The sequence below is a fragment of the Neodiprion lecontei genome, chromosome 3 (assembly GCF_021901455.1).
Source record: "Neodiprion lecontei isolate iyNeoLeco1 chromosome 3, iyNeoLeco1.1, whole genome shotgun sequence".
NCBI classification, from domain to species: Eukaryota; Metazoa; Arthropoda; class Insecta; order Hymenoptera; family Diprionidae; genus Neodiprion; species Neodiprion lecontei.
This window is the reverse complement of record NC_060262.1, coordinates 12,227,275-12,242,046: the sequence shown is the minus strand read 5'-3', so window position 1 is coordinate 12,242,046 and position 14,772 is coordinate 12,227,275. Positions and strand designations below refer to the sequence as shown.

The following is a 14,772-nucleotide window of genomic DNA, read 5'->3' as shown; positions in this document are numbered from 1 at the left end:
TGTTTAAAGTCTGAAACAAGACTGTTTTTACAATAATATCGGTTGGCGCAGCAACCTTATTCTTTTTAAAGACATAAGAGGTTTATAAACGTCTTTTATCTATGCTGACTACTAGATCATTAAAGAGGGGGCAAAACGGGTGATTTCACCCTTTGTAACACTACTCCCCCCCGAGGAAAAGAGTCGTCCCGACTCGGGAAAGATAAAACAATTATAAAAGTATTCTACTAGTCAGTGCTCAAAGGTGAGTTGGAGCTGTGGCTCTAAAAATTTTAAGAACTCCCTTTTTTACTATCTGGCATTTGCCCACAGTCTCAAGGTAAACCACAGAAAACCTTGAGCAGATAGTTGAGCGTTAAATAATCTCAAAAATTTATGTGCCATGTTTTATAAAGGTTAGTGTTAATGAGTGTTATGTGGCTTCATGAATTCAAAGTTATCCGCAACGGCCCAGATTGATGTCGGGAAGAAATTCAATCTTCTTCATGAAGAATCCCTCCGAAACAGGTTCAGATGAAAACATCGAACCGGGAACCGACAATTCCAGGACCAAATAAGATAAAAACAGACTTCTCTTCATAGGAAATAAGGAAATCGTGGGGTGACTGAATCCAGAGCTTCTTCTGAGACAGCACACCCTAGAGTTTGGAGGACAAATGTGAGTGGTGGTATAACAATTCAAATTCACTAAGTGAATTTGAGAGAATACTTGAATAAAATAAATGAAATATGTATTCAAAAGAAAAGAAACGATCTTATCTGAATCATTTCTGCATTCTTCTTCAAAATAAGACCACCAGTCATCTTCAGGAATCGGGAAAAGATTGGATGGAAAAGGCTGTGTCAAATAACCTGAAAAAGTGCTCACAAAAACTGACACTTAAGGTTAATAAAATGTGAAAATCAAGCAATCGCTCATCGACCTCGAAAAATAATCGTGGCTCTTTTCACATTAATAAAAGAAACCAAAGCCTGTCCGTTACAAAACTCGATTCCAGAGAAGAAGTTTCTAGAAAGAAACAATCGAAGAAAACAAATTTCAAATTGATTAGCAACGCAGAAATAACAAATCATTATAAGAAAAGTAGTCGTTAAAGACAGTTCTTTTTCAAAAAAAATGGATACAAAAGAGCATACTTCCATGAATGCGGCTATGTTGGTAAAAGTATTTCTTTTCGAAAATCTAGAAGAACTTAGCGAAATAGAAAGTTCAAATTATTTTAACTCTCTATGGAGAGAGATGTCCTGCGGCCAACTAAACGCAGTTTCTGAAAAAGGAAGAAGCGGCTACCTATGCCAAAGCTGCTTTGAGTCACAGTGAGTACATCATTTCGAATAACACAAATAAATTATAAGAAAATAATTTTTGTTTCAATCATTTCTTTTTAGCTCTAAACCCGAATTTCTTCTACAAGAAGTCTCCCTTCATCTGACCTTTCTCAAAGAAAAAGCGCTATGTCGCTTATGCAAACAAAGTCTTTTTGACATAGTAAAAAAAACGGAAGGATGCGAGGGATGTGATAATGTAAAGGAAGAAATGAAGAAAATTTTAAATATTACTCGCCATTTCCCGTTAATGTAGTTTAATTTCAAAAATTAAGTTTTAGTTATTATAGTTTTTTTTTTTTTTTGTTAAGAATAAAATTCTTTCAATATTAAATTCAAAGGTTTAACTTTGTCCGTGTGTCATTGCAAGACAGAAATTAGAATAAACTTGGTCGGCTGTGGATTCTGCATTGATAACCATAACAGGAGCCGACAAAGAAGAAAAGGTTTGTTTTACTAGCCAATCTTCATGAACCTCATGAATAGTTCTGAGTAGCTCTAAAGAAATACTCGATTCTTTCTCACGAGAACGGGAACTGACTCGAGCAAAAGAAGTTTCTGGGGAAACTCGCAAATAAACAATCAAATCTACTCTAATTTTTTGTCAATAAATGAGATTCGAAGTCGCGAAAATTACCTAACCTTCGACGAGCTTCTACAAAACAATTGCTACTGAATATCGATCTTTCCATCACCTTTACAGGCAATGAAGTCGTCTGCAGATGTCTATCTAACATAACCATTTGAGCGAAATGCTGAAAATAATAGCAATAACGATCTGGGTTCTGATACATCAAATCTAAAAGATTAATTCCGGCTACATTTCGATATTCTTCAAGAGGTTCTAAAAGTGTACAGACCTGGCGATCTGCTAAAAACCTCTTGGTGAAAGTTGTTTTTCCGCATCCGATATTTCCTTCAATAATAATCGTAAGCGGTCGAGTTTTACTCAAATGAATTCCGAAAGGTAAATTCTTCTCCCAATCGATAACCGACTGTAAAGAAGGCCAAATCGATCACAGTCGTCAAGGGTGTTCGTTTGAAGATCTAATCTCGAAGGATGTCCCTGGTCTTGGAGAGATTGTTCCAGGTTGATCCTCTTCAAAAGGAGCAAGACGATCCAAGTGCACCACTTTCTGATGTGAATGAGGAGATCTTCGGATTCTATAAACAACATCATTTATCCGGTTAACCACTAAGTAAGGGCCTTCCCAATTTCTTTGTAGCTTTGGACATCGTCCTTTCTGTCTTCGAGGTTGAAAGAGCCAGACAGAATCTCCAGGATTAAATTTTAAATCTCTGGCTCGAATATCATAACGAGTTTTCAATTTATCTGAAGCCATAGAAATTCTATTCCTAGCAAAGTGATGAATTTCTTCTAATCGTTGTTGTAATGAAAAGGCATAATCTGTTTGATGCTGTCTTTGCACAGGAACAGGGCCTTTCTCTAAATCTGACGGAAGTCGAAGATTTCTTCCAGTAAGCATGAGGGCTGGCGTCTGTTTCGTCGTCTCATGAATCGCAGATCTGTAAGATAAGAGGAAGAAAGGGATCCAGGAGTCCCAGTCTCTCTGATTCTGCTCTACGAAGGACGACAAATACAGGGTTTTTAAAAAAAGCCTTGGTTAGTGAATTTCATAGTTATTTCTATCTAGGGATATTCCAAATAGTTAGACAGTTGTTTAATTTCTCATTGTTACAAGATTCTCGTACTTCGAGTTTGGTTAGTTGATAAAAATGACAATAATAATAGTCGATAAAACATACGGACGTTCCTGTCAGATGTTACAGCAGAAAACTCTGCATTCCGTAAGAACTTGCGCCAGGATTGGCGGTTTGAGTCGCGCCACTTTTGTTTACTGCGCCAGTTTTGTCGCGCAAACAAAAAAGCAGTATAAATAAAGTTGGCTTGCGTCTGAGTTGTAGAAAGAAAATTTCGTTTCGGTAATGGATGTGAAAAAAATCAGACTAGGTAATTTTACCATGCGTGAAAAATTGAATCTCCTAGCAAAATTACAGTTGAAAGAAACCAAAGGATTATCGAAAATAAGAAAATCGATGCGGTGAGTTCAAGGCAGAAGGAGGAATGCTGGAAGAAAATTGTCAACGAATTGAATAGTGAATGCACTGGAGAACATAGAAATGTCAACTCCGTGAAAAGTATCTGGAAAATTAAAAAAAAAAAAAACTCGCAAGCATTATGCTGCAATTCGCCAAGAAGATCTTGCAACAGGTATGTATCCATATTTGTAATTAATTATGATAAAGATCCCAGCAAATAGTAACACAGGCATTGTTTTATTCTGTTCTTTTAAAAAAAAAACTATCTTTGTTAAGGTGGTGGCACTATGGATATAAAAGAAGATCCATTACTGAATTTAGTATAAGGGCGATAACCAACCATCTGTTGATGGGTTGGTGAATGTATTTGATAGCGATGCTACTGAAGGTAATGTTATCTCAGAAAGTTATATTATTGCATAGAATTGTTTAGTTCATTATGATATGTAGTTATCTTAGTTTTAGATAATAATGAACCTGAAATAGCTCAAAATTTTGTTGATGACCAGGATTATAAAAAAGAGTACGAACTTATGGTAACAGAGGCGAGTACTGTCCATAATTAAATTTTTTTATTGCATACAGTAGAAGTAGTATAATAATTCCGTTTGTTCGCTTTTTCTTCGTCAGAAGTAATGTTATAATATAAGAACAATGAAATAGGTAGAAACCAAGGATCTCATTAGTGGTGGGAAGGAATTATTGAAAATTTTGCTTCTCGTTATAGAGTCTCGAAGAAACAGAGAAATCGGATTGGAGTTGCTGGCAACCAAAAATGCGATGTCAACAGAAAATTAAAGAGCTGATGGCATATCAATCCAGTGAGCAATTGACATTCGCCGACGTTGATGCAGCATTGTCGTCATCACATCATGACATTTCAGCATCTCGACCTGGTGCATCGGCATCACAACCTTATCCGTCGATATTGCTGCCAGAATCATCTGTTTTATCAAACTTGCAGCGGAAAAGGATGCGAGCGGCAACAACATCGACACGAGTAAATGTTGTTACTCGTAACCAACATTTTGCCGTTTTGGTGCAATCAAAGTTGGAATTAGTTTAATTGATGAAAGCAGATATGAGAGCGAAATCTGCAATCGAAATACATATTTTGAAAACACAGCTGGAAAAAGAACAATTTGAAGTAAAATTATTAAAATATGAACTTGAACGAAAAATGCATAACTCAGGAAGCGAAAATTGATCTCATTAGAAGTTAAGCCAAATAAACTGAGTTCAGGTGTAAAAATGTACTTTATTTTTTGTTTCCTGATTTTTAATCTTATCATATAATTAAGGTTCATATTTTTTTACATATTGTTATGTTAATAAATACCTATGTTTATTATATATCAAGTACACTTGATGATACGAGCGATATAAAATTCATAAATAACTTTATTTACTATTCACAAAACGTATCAATTTCTACATCTTTTACCGAATGCATCTCCTCCATTTTCAAAACAATCCTGTGAAAAGAGAGTTATCAAACTTGAATTAATTTTCTATCAATCAAACATTTACAAATAACTCTAAATCAACTGAGAACTAATTTACAAACTATAAGTCAATGAACAAGCTCCCTCCCCCTCCCTGAGGCCGAATAAATTTCAACAAGGACTTTTTCGGTTTGGTCGCTGAAGAAAAGGTTTGAACAAAATAACATTCCTCGTACCAAAATTCTCACTTTATAAGGTTTCCAAGGAATAACTATTTCCCTTCTTGACTCCTGTCACTCTAAAAGGTCAATCATAAAGTAAAAATAAATTTTTTATCTTTTTATCTGACAGACTAGACAATTTTTGTGTTTCAACAAGAACAAGATCCCCAACACAAAACCCCTTAAAAGGGCTCAATTTCCAATCATGTTCATCGCATCTAGCTAATACTGATATACGATTACTAAATCTAGCCTGAGCAATTTTTTGTTACAGATTAATGTCTCTATTCTGAAGTACTAACGGAAAATTATTCATAATAATACCCTTTGTAACATCTAACATCAACTTGCTGGGAGAAAAACCAATCGACCAATGAAACATCAAATTAACAGTTTGTTCAATGGAACGAACCCATTTAAATATTTATAATTATTACACTATATTATTCACAATTGTCCGTATGAGCATATGTACAGTCTGCACGTTAGACTTTCTTCCAGTAACTCACTCTAGCAAGCTGAAATAAGTTTAAAGAAATGTATTAATGAATGCTATTATATATAAAATTCGTAAATTCTGGCTTGGACAGATCACACATTGTGATTGGTCTCAATAATAGTATGTCAAGCAGCATACCTTTGGAAATACTTGTTGATTAATATGTTTTGAACAGGATTATTGGCAATCCCATGATTCACTGCAGGTACATTTCCTGGTAACAGCAGTTCATCCCATGGTGCAGGCAAGTTAACATCTCGATCATCCGGTGGTAGTAGATCACTGGCTCATCGAGCGATGTTATGCAGAACAGCAGTTGCTACAATTACTGGCAAAGTCCTCTCGATAGTTTGGAAGCGAGATCCTAGAATTAATATTGGGAATCTTCTCTTCCAAATTCCAAACATACGCTCGATGGTATTAAGTGTTCTTATCTGCGCCTCGTTATACAGTTGTTCAGCCCGAGTTCAAGGGTTCTGTAGTGACGTCATTAAATAAGACCGAAGTGGATAACCGCCATCACCGAGCATAATAGCATCATTGAATGTCCCAGCTTCGAACAACGCGCGTATCCTTGAATTATTAAATATTGTGCTATCATGCACATATCCTTGCCATCATGCTACTATGTCAATGAATTCTAAGTTAGCATTACAAATTGCTTGCACATTTATGGAGAAATATCCTTTCTGATTTCTAAAATATTCTGCATTATCTCCACCTATAACAAAAGTTGATATAATATTATTATTCACGTCACATTATTTTTACTCATGACTACATGCTTATAGCTAACAATTTGGTACATGATAATTATAGTCACCAAGCGATTGAAGTTTCACATGTGTACAGTCCATGCAACCCAACACTCTTGGAAGTCGTGCAATGTCAAAAAATAGGATTTGCGTACTTTTCATATCATTAGACAGCATAGGAATACGTATAATATTCGGTCGAAGGCGAGCAATCACAGTAGTCACACGATGCACTATTCTATGTGCACTAGTCATACTTACTCCGCTGAAATCACCTGCTGAAATTAAATGACTCCCAATTGCGTAAAACCTCAATGTCAGAAGTAGCTAGTTCATTGGAGATATAAAATTATTTCTGAAAAACATAAACACGACCAGGTTAAAAATATATCCATCCCAGTTTACTGCAATCCCAATTTGCAATAACACAGGCAATCTAGATTACTACCAGGAAATCCCTACTTTTAGGTACGACTAGGGCTTGGGGAGCAGTTTGTAAAATGCAATAAAAATTCTACATTACAATATTTACTGTTGTGTTGTATGTTCTAATTCATGCCCAATATTCATCAGCACCGTTTAACGGTAATTTTTAATAACCGGAATCGGGCTCGGAAATCAACTTCGTCCATATATTCATAAAAATTTGGACGGCTGCGCACTACTTTTGGTCTGCGGTCGACAATATCAACAAAATCCTCATCAACTGATGATGACAAAATATTATTTATCATCGCCATGGATCGTATATTCTTCTTTTCCGTATCACTGTTTCCGGCTTGGATATTTCAAAATTAATATATATTACGCGCGACTCGACAAACAAGATTGACGTAACCTAGAAGAGAACGGTGTTTGCTCCCTAAAATCCAGCGTTTAGTTTAAAACTCCGTTGGTATTGTGGAACGCAAAATACCAGTTAACTGGTTAAACCGGGTTTCTGCGGTAAACTCGGTTTAAAGTCAAGTTGTGGAACCGGGCCTAATAGTCTAAGAGCCCGCGACGTCCAAACCTTCGTTAATTGGGTATTTGCATGATTTTTATATTTCTTAACTTTTGATGTTTTTCGATTCTATAAATTTTTTTAGAATTTTTGAAAAAAAAATATTTTGTTTTTGTTAATAAATATTTAAATAATTTAATAAATAAAAGTGGTCCTAAATCACATAAAAGTCACGTGACATAAAACGGAATGTGATTGGTTTGACGTCATTGTGCTGCTACTGGCGCGTTTATTTGAATTCACAAAGAGTAATGTACAATATTTTCTAGCGCTAAAAAAATTTTAAGTAAGTTTTTTAAACTTTAAGTTTGATACATTGTATAATTAATGTCAGACTTCGGTGAAAATAATTAAAATAGAAATCAATTTTTGTGTGGTGTTTTTTTTTTTTTAACTCACACGGATAATTGTGTGGAGGTTATGATCACGTCAATGTTATTATACTAAGAATGTTAAGCAAGCATTAGTTTGAGTATTTTTACAAGTTGGTACTATACACCAACAAAAATCGTTTTTTAATGACATATTAAATAATTTAATAACTTTAGTTTATAATAAACAGCACTATCAGACGTTCTTTTCATCAATCACAACACAGAGCAACAGCTGATTACACGTACGGCGTGCTTACAGGAGAACTTGGCGCTAAAAATTTCAAAAAAATTCAGCATTGTGACGTCACATACGCGAGATGGAGCTACTTATTCATTTAAATATTGCCTTTTTTTTATTTATTAAATTATTTAAATACTTATAAACAAAAACAAAATATTTTTTTTTCAAAAATTCTAAAAAAATTTACAGAATCGAAAAACATCAAAAGTTAAGAAATATAAAAATCATGCAAATACCCAATTCTTCTATATATGTCCCCTATGCAGGTATAAGCAAACCCAGCCTATACAACCTGGGTCGCGGTGACTTTGGCAGGTAACAGGTAGTAAAGGTGAGTAAAATTGTGTTTCAAATTTGTGATAGTATAAAACTTAGTTTTCATATATTTTAACTTACAATCATATTAGAAACCGCCTTGTCTATTGGCGGACACTTAGGACGGTAACAACCCCTTTCCAGACACCCTCACGGTCTAATTATTCATAAATCTACTTTCGGCATAGTATAAAATCTGACTTTTATATATGTTATTCAGAAAATTGTACGAATAATGTTTCCACAATCCCCAGTCACTTTCGATGGTTCCCCTATCTTCCCAGACACATTGAAGTCTACTCCAGGCGTGCGCGCGATGAATATACATACCGGGACAATCTCTTGAAACTATACATAGGTATATGTACACCACGACCACGAGGCTTCATGGGGTTACCTGTAACTGTATAGGTATCTAGATTATGAATACTCTAGTACGACAGCGCAGCTCATGGAGACTAGAGTACAGGAGTCCAATCTCTAAGGCGGAGATGCAGAAAAGGCGTCCGCGAAACTCCGAGATTTAATAGTGCACGGTTTTATCACCAGCGTCGCCCCGGACGTTCTGATCCTATAAATATAGTAATACAGTGATATAGTGACCAAAATTATAATAATTATAATAAACGGAAATATGTGCGGCATCATTGAGACTATTATATTTAATATATATATGGCTACGTCCAGAGTGACGACAGCGCCGCTGTAGCGGAACCCTTATTTCTCATGATTTCGTGGACACATCTTCAATACAGAGATCGGACTCCTGTACTCTAGTCTCCATGGCGCAGCTAGTGGACAAACGAGGAACACAGTTTGGTCACACTAGCGATGAAAATCCCCACCACTTAAAAATAGCCGAGTTCCCAGATCCATGTGTAAGACCGTGATTTTTGCTGAATTCTTCCTTGGGGCTCCATTCCAGTATTCATTCCGTACGGAAATCGAGTGATTCAAAAAATGCTAATCAAAGGCGTTCCGGCTTCGCTCGTTCGGGTTGTTTTTGTTCGGCTGTCCCACAAACCGGAATTTTTACGAGCGGAACGATCGTCGGAAAATGGCAGCGGATGCCTATGGCGTGAAATTGGAAATGCGCTGCTATGATTGGGTGTCAGCGGTTCCGGGTCTATGAATACTGGACCATGGGACACGGGATAAATAAAGACCCAGAATACGGATCTCCAACACACGCATATCCTAAGTAATTATGACACTCGTGTCAGCGTAAACGCACGTAGAAACTGTTTTGCTGTTTATTGTAGCTATCATATTTTAATTAGGGCAACTGTGTGGATCGAATGGAAGGTGGTACACAACCACAGCAGAATGAGGTTGTATATCGAAAATCGTGCCGATTAATCTGTATTCAGGATATTTTGAAGCCTGAATGAAATCATCCTGAACGACAATTATGGGTTGTACATTAGAATGTAATGTGAATACATAAATAATCCATTGTGTTTAGGCGAAAAGCTTACGGATTGATTTATTTCCATTTAGTTTTCTAAATAGTTATATACTGACAAGACCTAATAACGCATTCAGCTTTTCTCACCTCGATCTGATTACGCACGTGCTAAGACGTGTTGACACGATGCTAGAAATCGGTCCCAGTTCTCGGATACAGGTTTAGTAACTTAAATTTCACCATCGTTTTGCGCTGGGAGGAATCCAGACGGCGCTGCGGTCGAAAACGTGAAGTTGAATGGTAATTATTTACATGATACCAACAGTGCAGAATCCTAAATAGATAATGCGATTGAATCATAACCTCTATTGTGCTCAAGAAGGTAACTTTAATGTTTTCTGCTTAATATGGTAATTTCCCATCCCTATATATTAATTAATGCATTTCTAATAATTCTATTTATTTTGGAATTTTCATGTGGATCCAGATACTGTACATTTAAAGGCCGATCTTATGCCTGTAAACCAGTTAAATAAATAAATAAATCATATGAAATGACGGATAAGAAATGTAAATTTAAACTACACATTAATCATACAGATTTATGTGGAATTATGTATTCAAAAGTAACGAAGGTCTATTCAATTTGTATTCATTCAAATATATTTTCATTCTATATTTGATATTTACCTTTGAAATTCACACATGCGTGATGGAAACTCTGCAATCATCTGCAATTGGCTGCCTGAATTAGAACAGGAGTGAATGCAGCAACTAGTACGGAATAATGGGACGCGATCCATTTTTTCATCCGCGTTTTCGATCATCGATTTACGTTCGAGTTTGCTGTATACACGATACGAGTTCTGGTAACTTTTTCTCGGTCCGAGAAATCGATCCGATTTCTAACACCGTGTCGACACGTCTTTACGTATGCACAGATGCATCTCATAGATGCATTCTTCCGTTGACAGAACGCAATTGCCCCCCATGCGTATGGAACGGAATGCCCGGAACGCCTCTGATTGGTGCCTAAGAGTAACTAGATTTCCCTCTAGAACAAATGAGTGCACATAGGATACCGGCCTAACGCTAATTCAACTTGATTTGTACCCGTTAACCAACTCCAACTCGATTAATTAAAACCGGACTTTGGCCCTCGGTATAAACACGGTTACAGTTTCCCCAGTCCTTCCGTTGGATCGATTTAATAACTGGATCACGAACATTCTGTCATTCGCTATTTCTGTAAAGATTCGATTTCACATGTGACCGCGCCTTAACAGTGACGTTCAATGAAGCAAACTCGCATGGGAATAGCCTTATACCATACAGCTTTGGCCGTGTTCGTAAATTGACTGCCAGTACTAAAAATTCCCTAGGACAGAGACAGAGCTGTCCATGAACTCGGCAGCGCAAAAGAGATGAAAGGTTGCTGACAGTACTGTCAGTCAATTTTCGAACACGGCCATTATTCCTAGTCAGTGTTATAGTGAGTTTCACGACTGCCATGAGTGGCTCCACATTTCGGTCAAAATTCATCTTGTGTTCTACAGCTGGAAATCTAACGGAAAAATGCAATATGGAAGAACTGATCGCCAATGAGTGAGCACCTTTCTGTTTCATCATTGACGGTTCAATCGGAAACTGAGTTGTGATTTGTTACTGTTCATTTCGCTCTGTGGTATTGTAAATGTAACGAATTTTTTTGGAAACCATAAATTGTAAAAATTATTCAATCACGTAATATTGAAAACCTTTTACTCGGCCATTGAAATTCATTTTAGTATTTCATAATCAACCAGCTTCGTCAGATCCGTTGGATCTTACGCCGCTGCATTTGCATGCGATTGATGTCTGTCATTGGCCCTTTCTCTTGTACCTGTTCAATGGCGCTCGTATAAGCGAGAGTTCTCCACCCAATCTTCTCATTTGCTCTTTTCAGAGCTGTAGAAGCATTAAAGTCTCGACGAATGATTTTCTGGTCTGCTTTTAAGTTAACTTTGAGCCTTCGAAAGCTACGTTTAAATTTTAAAACGCTGTGAGAAAAAAGCGTCCGCGAATAAAATGTTGTCAATTATAATTATTTATATTCTTATTATTGATCGTTTTAAAAGTTTAATGTTTTAAATTGAAGTTTGCGAATTGTATTTCAAACAATTCAATAACACCATGCATCGTTATGATTGCTTTAATGTGAAGTCTAATTGATCGCAGTTGGGTTTTCTTCGGGAATTTCGGGTATGGTTATCACCAGAGATGATTTAATGCACTTAAGAATTATACAATTTTAACTTCGTTATCATTAAACTATAAATAATTATATATTGTTCCTAGTATAATTAATAATTCCGTGATGTTGATAATTTTTATCATGCCATAACAATCCTTGCATAATTGCGCGGTAGTATTTGTTGCGACTACGAGCTTCTAGTTTTCCTTAATTATTACTCGGGGTGATTGATTGCATTTTTTTTTTTGTACAAGTGAGTCCATTTAGTTCAGAATAGGTATGGGTTTGACAGACACGAGTTTTGAGCTACTTTTGACCCTCTGGCGAGTAGTGGTCTTCGGCATCGCGGGGCCTTTCAGATCGTCTGAGTTTGGCATACAGTACCGTGCTGTCCCATGCTGCTGCAGCATCCCGATCATCGCACAGTAGCTGCTCCAGCAACACCAAGGTAAGTCTCTTGAGTAAAATAAACAAACATACATCCCCATATCACTATTTTCCGAAAATGCTATTCAATAACCTGGATATTTTACATTTCACGTATACGTATAATTAGATGTTAGCTTTTTTTTATATTCCACAATCATATTACATACATTCCCGATGTATCGAAATGTCAAACTTTTTTCTTGTAATATTTGTAATGTTTCGAACACGGAGGTATGAAAAAACTTATATCGCTATATTCATTCATTTTCTGTTTTTTAAGATTGTTTGTCTCTTGATTCAATTGATAGCGTGAATTGTTAATGAACTGAAGGGTCCAGAGAAAAAAAAGACTTTAGTTCACTTGAACTGATTTCAAGAAAAATGCAAATCAATATTTGTTTTTTCGTAAGAGTACGTTTGATGGCAATTTTTCTGGCAGGTTTTTTTGGACTGGTAATGGTTTTCTCTTTCAACAAAGATGTTTTCAGAAACTACTCTCTGATGCAATAACAATGGTATCGCTAACTCGTTTTCAATAAAAAATGGAATAAAGCGGCTTTTCCCCTAGACTCTTTAACTAATAAACGAATTACGTGCACATTGAAGATATGTTTTTGTAAATTTTTTCGAAACGTCCACTGACCATAATTTCTATAAAGTCATTCAAACATTTTTTCGTAAGTTTATCGGATACGTAAAATTGTACCCACAATTCTCTGTTATTGTGATCCAATGTGTTTTGTTTGTATTTCGCATGAAAAATATACTTCGTTAATATAAATTCAGGTATGAGTTTTCCAACGAAACTGCGCCCGAATTGAATATTCTTTAGTATTTCGCAACATCATGTTAAGCGTGAACGTATGACGTACGGTATTTTGTTCGCGCAGCTGCTATCTCAGCTTCTGGACCGTTTTCATTGCACGTTATTAAAGAGGCTGTCCGTTAAAGATATAGGCGTAACAATTACCAACGCCCACGATCTGTTAATGCGTGTTTCCTCAATTTCCTCAGGTCCGAGCAATTATTGAAATAATCAAAGTACGGAATCGTTTTGTATTTCGTCATAAGTATTTTTTCCAAAACTACTAATCGTAACTAAATGATGTGTTTGACGTTTGTATCAATTTTAAAATCATTTACGCCATGAATTTTCATCTCAGATGAACATTTAAACTTTATCTGTACGATAACTGCGATTGGAATTATTGGTTCTGTACATACTTATTATACCTGCTCGAAAGATGGGATAGAACATGAAAAATTCTGAACAAACATTGTAAAAGTGGAATCGGAAACATGATATACTTCTCATTTAGTATCTTGTTTTGAATCCTATTTCACGGTATTTTTTATACCTAACCGCGATCGATCAAATCCTATAGGACTTTTTTAGCAGGATAGATAATTTAATATTATGAGTTGGATATTACCTGATCATAATTTAATTCATTATCTATTATTGAGCAAAAGTGAATCAAATGGGGATTATTCTATTTAAATCGCGAGTAGATGCAAAGCGTGTGATCCACCCGTTGATGATCATAATAAGTTGCTGAAACTAGAAATAATGGTGTTTCAACATCTTTAATATCATTGAGTAAATCGTGGACGATATTATTATTTGAAAACAACACGCGAATCATGCGGTTGACAGAAAACTCTCAACTTTCATCCTTGTGACTTATAACCTTTGAAATAAGTACTTGAATTTGTATAAATCGGATAGACCGGTCATCGCCGATTCTCGCCGACGTCGAAGTACAATGGGCTTGTTAGGGTCGAGTGTGATGTCGAGGGCCATCGATAACCTACGCGTCAGCTCCACACTAACGATACCCTCTGATATCAGCGTACCTGAAGGCCTTGTAAAATTGACACCCCATTATATATCAAGCGAATTATTATTAGCATACCGTTGAAAGATTAACATAATGTGGTGTTTCTCGGAACAGACAGTTCTATTTTGTTTTTCAACTCCTTAGCAAGCGCGACACTATGGCGTCCAGGATAATGAAATCCCCTACTTTGGGGGATGTCGACATCGAACGCAGAGAAACCTGGTCCGGAAAAGTTGACTTCCTACTATCCGTCATCGGCTTTGCGGTTGACCTGGCCAACGTCTGGAGGTTTCCCTACTTATGCTATAAGAATGGTGGTGGTGAGTTTTTTTCTATCCGCATAACGTACGTTTGCAGGTTTTAAATGCTGATATCTAGTCCCTTACTTTTGTTTACGTCAAAGTTAAAGTGTACGCTTTACCACAGCGTAGTCGTTAACTTTTCAATTGTTTTTTAATATTCACAACTTTGCATGTTATCGGGAAACGTTTTGGCGTTTTATTAGACAAAGGGCGCCACCGGTTAAGAATATCCCACTGCTTTCTTCGCCGGTTATAGAATAGTCAATTTATAGGTGACGTGTCACTGTAAAAAATGTTTCTTTAAAAAACCTGTGATCCC

General features: G+C 36.3%; 3 protein-coding genes and 1 long non-coding RNA gene across 6 annotated transcripts in view; 3 read left to right on the top strand and 1 right to left on the bottom strand.

Moving 5' to 3' along the window:
- Positions 1-1,000: 1,000 nt before the first annotated feature.
- On the top strand, positions 1,001-1,476 carry LOC124293344. The gene is made up of 2 exons (XR_006903279.1): positions 1,001-1,317; positions 1,390-1,476. It is a non-coding gene; the product is annotated as an uncharacterized LOC124293344 (long non-coding RNA).
- Positions 1,477-3,002: 1,526 nt separating this feature from the next.
- LOC107217377 lies at positions 3,003-4,481 on the top strand. 3 transcript variants are annotated; one of them, XR_006903278.1, is made up of 3 exons: positions 3,003-3,559; positions 3,664-3,775; positions 3,847-3,932. XR_006903278.1 is itself a non-coding variant. In XM_046733876.1 (2 exons), the coding sequence occupies exons 1-2, from the start codon at positions 3,527-3,529 to the stop codon at positions 4,451-4,453; spliced, it is 372 nt and encodes a 123-aa protein (XP_046589832.1). In that variant the 5' UTR covers positions 3,020-3,526; the 3' UTR covers positions 4,454-4,481. The 3 variants fall into 3 exon arrangements, 1 of the variants encoding a protein (XP_046589832.1); XR_006903277.1 differs by lacking the exon at positions 3,847-3,932 and adding an exon at positions 4,115-4,481 and having other exon boundaries at positions 3,015-3,559; XM_046733876.1 differs by lacking the exons at positions 3,664-3,775; positions 3,847-3,932 and adding an exon at positions 4,115-4,481 and having other exon boundaries at positions 3,020-3,559.
- LOC107217376 (putative nuclease HARBI1) lies at positions 3,938-7,307 on the bottom strand. The gene is given in 4 exon segments (XM_015654879.2): positions 3,938-4,481; positions 4,727-5,571; positions 5,691-6,273; positions 6,376-7,307. Coding segments are annotated over 2 exon segments (732 nt in total). The 5' UTR covers positions 6,674-7,307; the 3' UTR covers positions 3,938-4,481; positions 4,727-5,571; positions 5,691-5,839.
- A 4,309-nt stretch (positions 7,308-11,616) lies between these two features.
- Positions 11,617-14,772, top strand: part of LOC107226905 (sodium-dependent dopamine transporter) — a 429,903-nt gene continuing 426,747 nt past the window's right edge. The window contains exons 1-3 of the mRNA XM_046733912.1: positions 11,617-11,889; positions 12,136-12,329; positions 14,296-14,471. Of these exons, the coding sequence (XP_046589868.1) occupies positions 12,277-12,329; positions 14,296-14,471 (229 nt within the window). The 5' untranslated portion in view covers positions 11,617-11,889; positions 12,136-12,276. The remainder of the gene's footprint in view (positions 11,890-12,135; positions 12,330-14,295; positions 14,472-14,772) is intronic.

Coding starts and splice junctions, on each gene's coding strand:
- LOC107217377 (XM_046733876.1), top strand. CDS start 3,527: ATGCTGCAATTCGCCAAGAAGATCTTGCAACAG. Junction 3,560..4,114: donor CCAAGAAGATCTTGCAACAG/GTATGTATCCAT, acceptor TTCTCGTTATAG/AGTCTCGAAGAAACAGAGAA.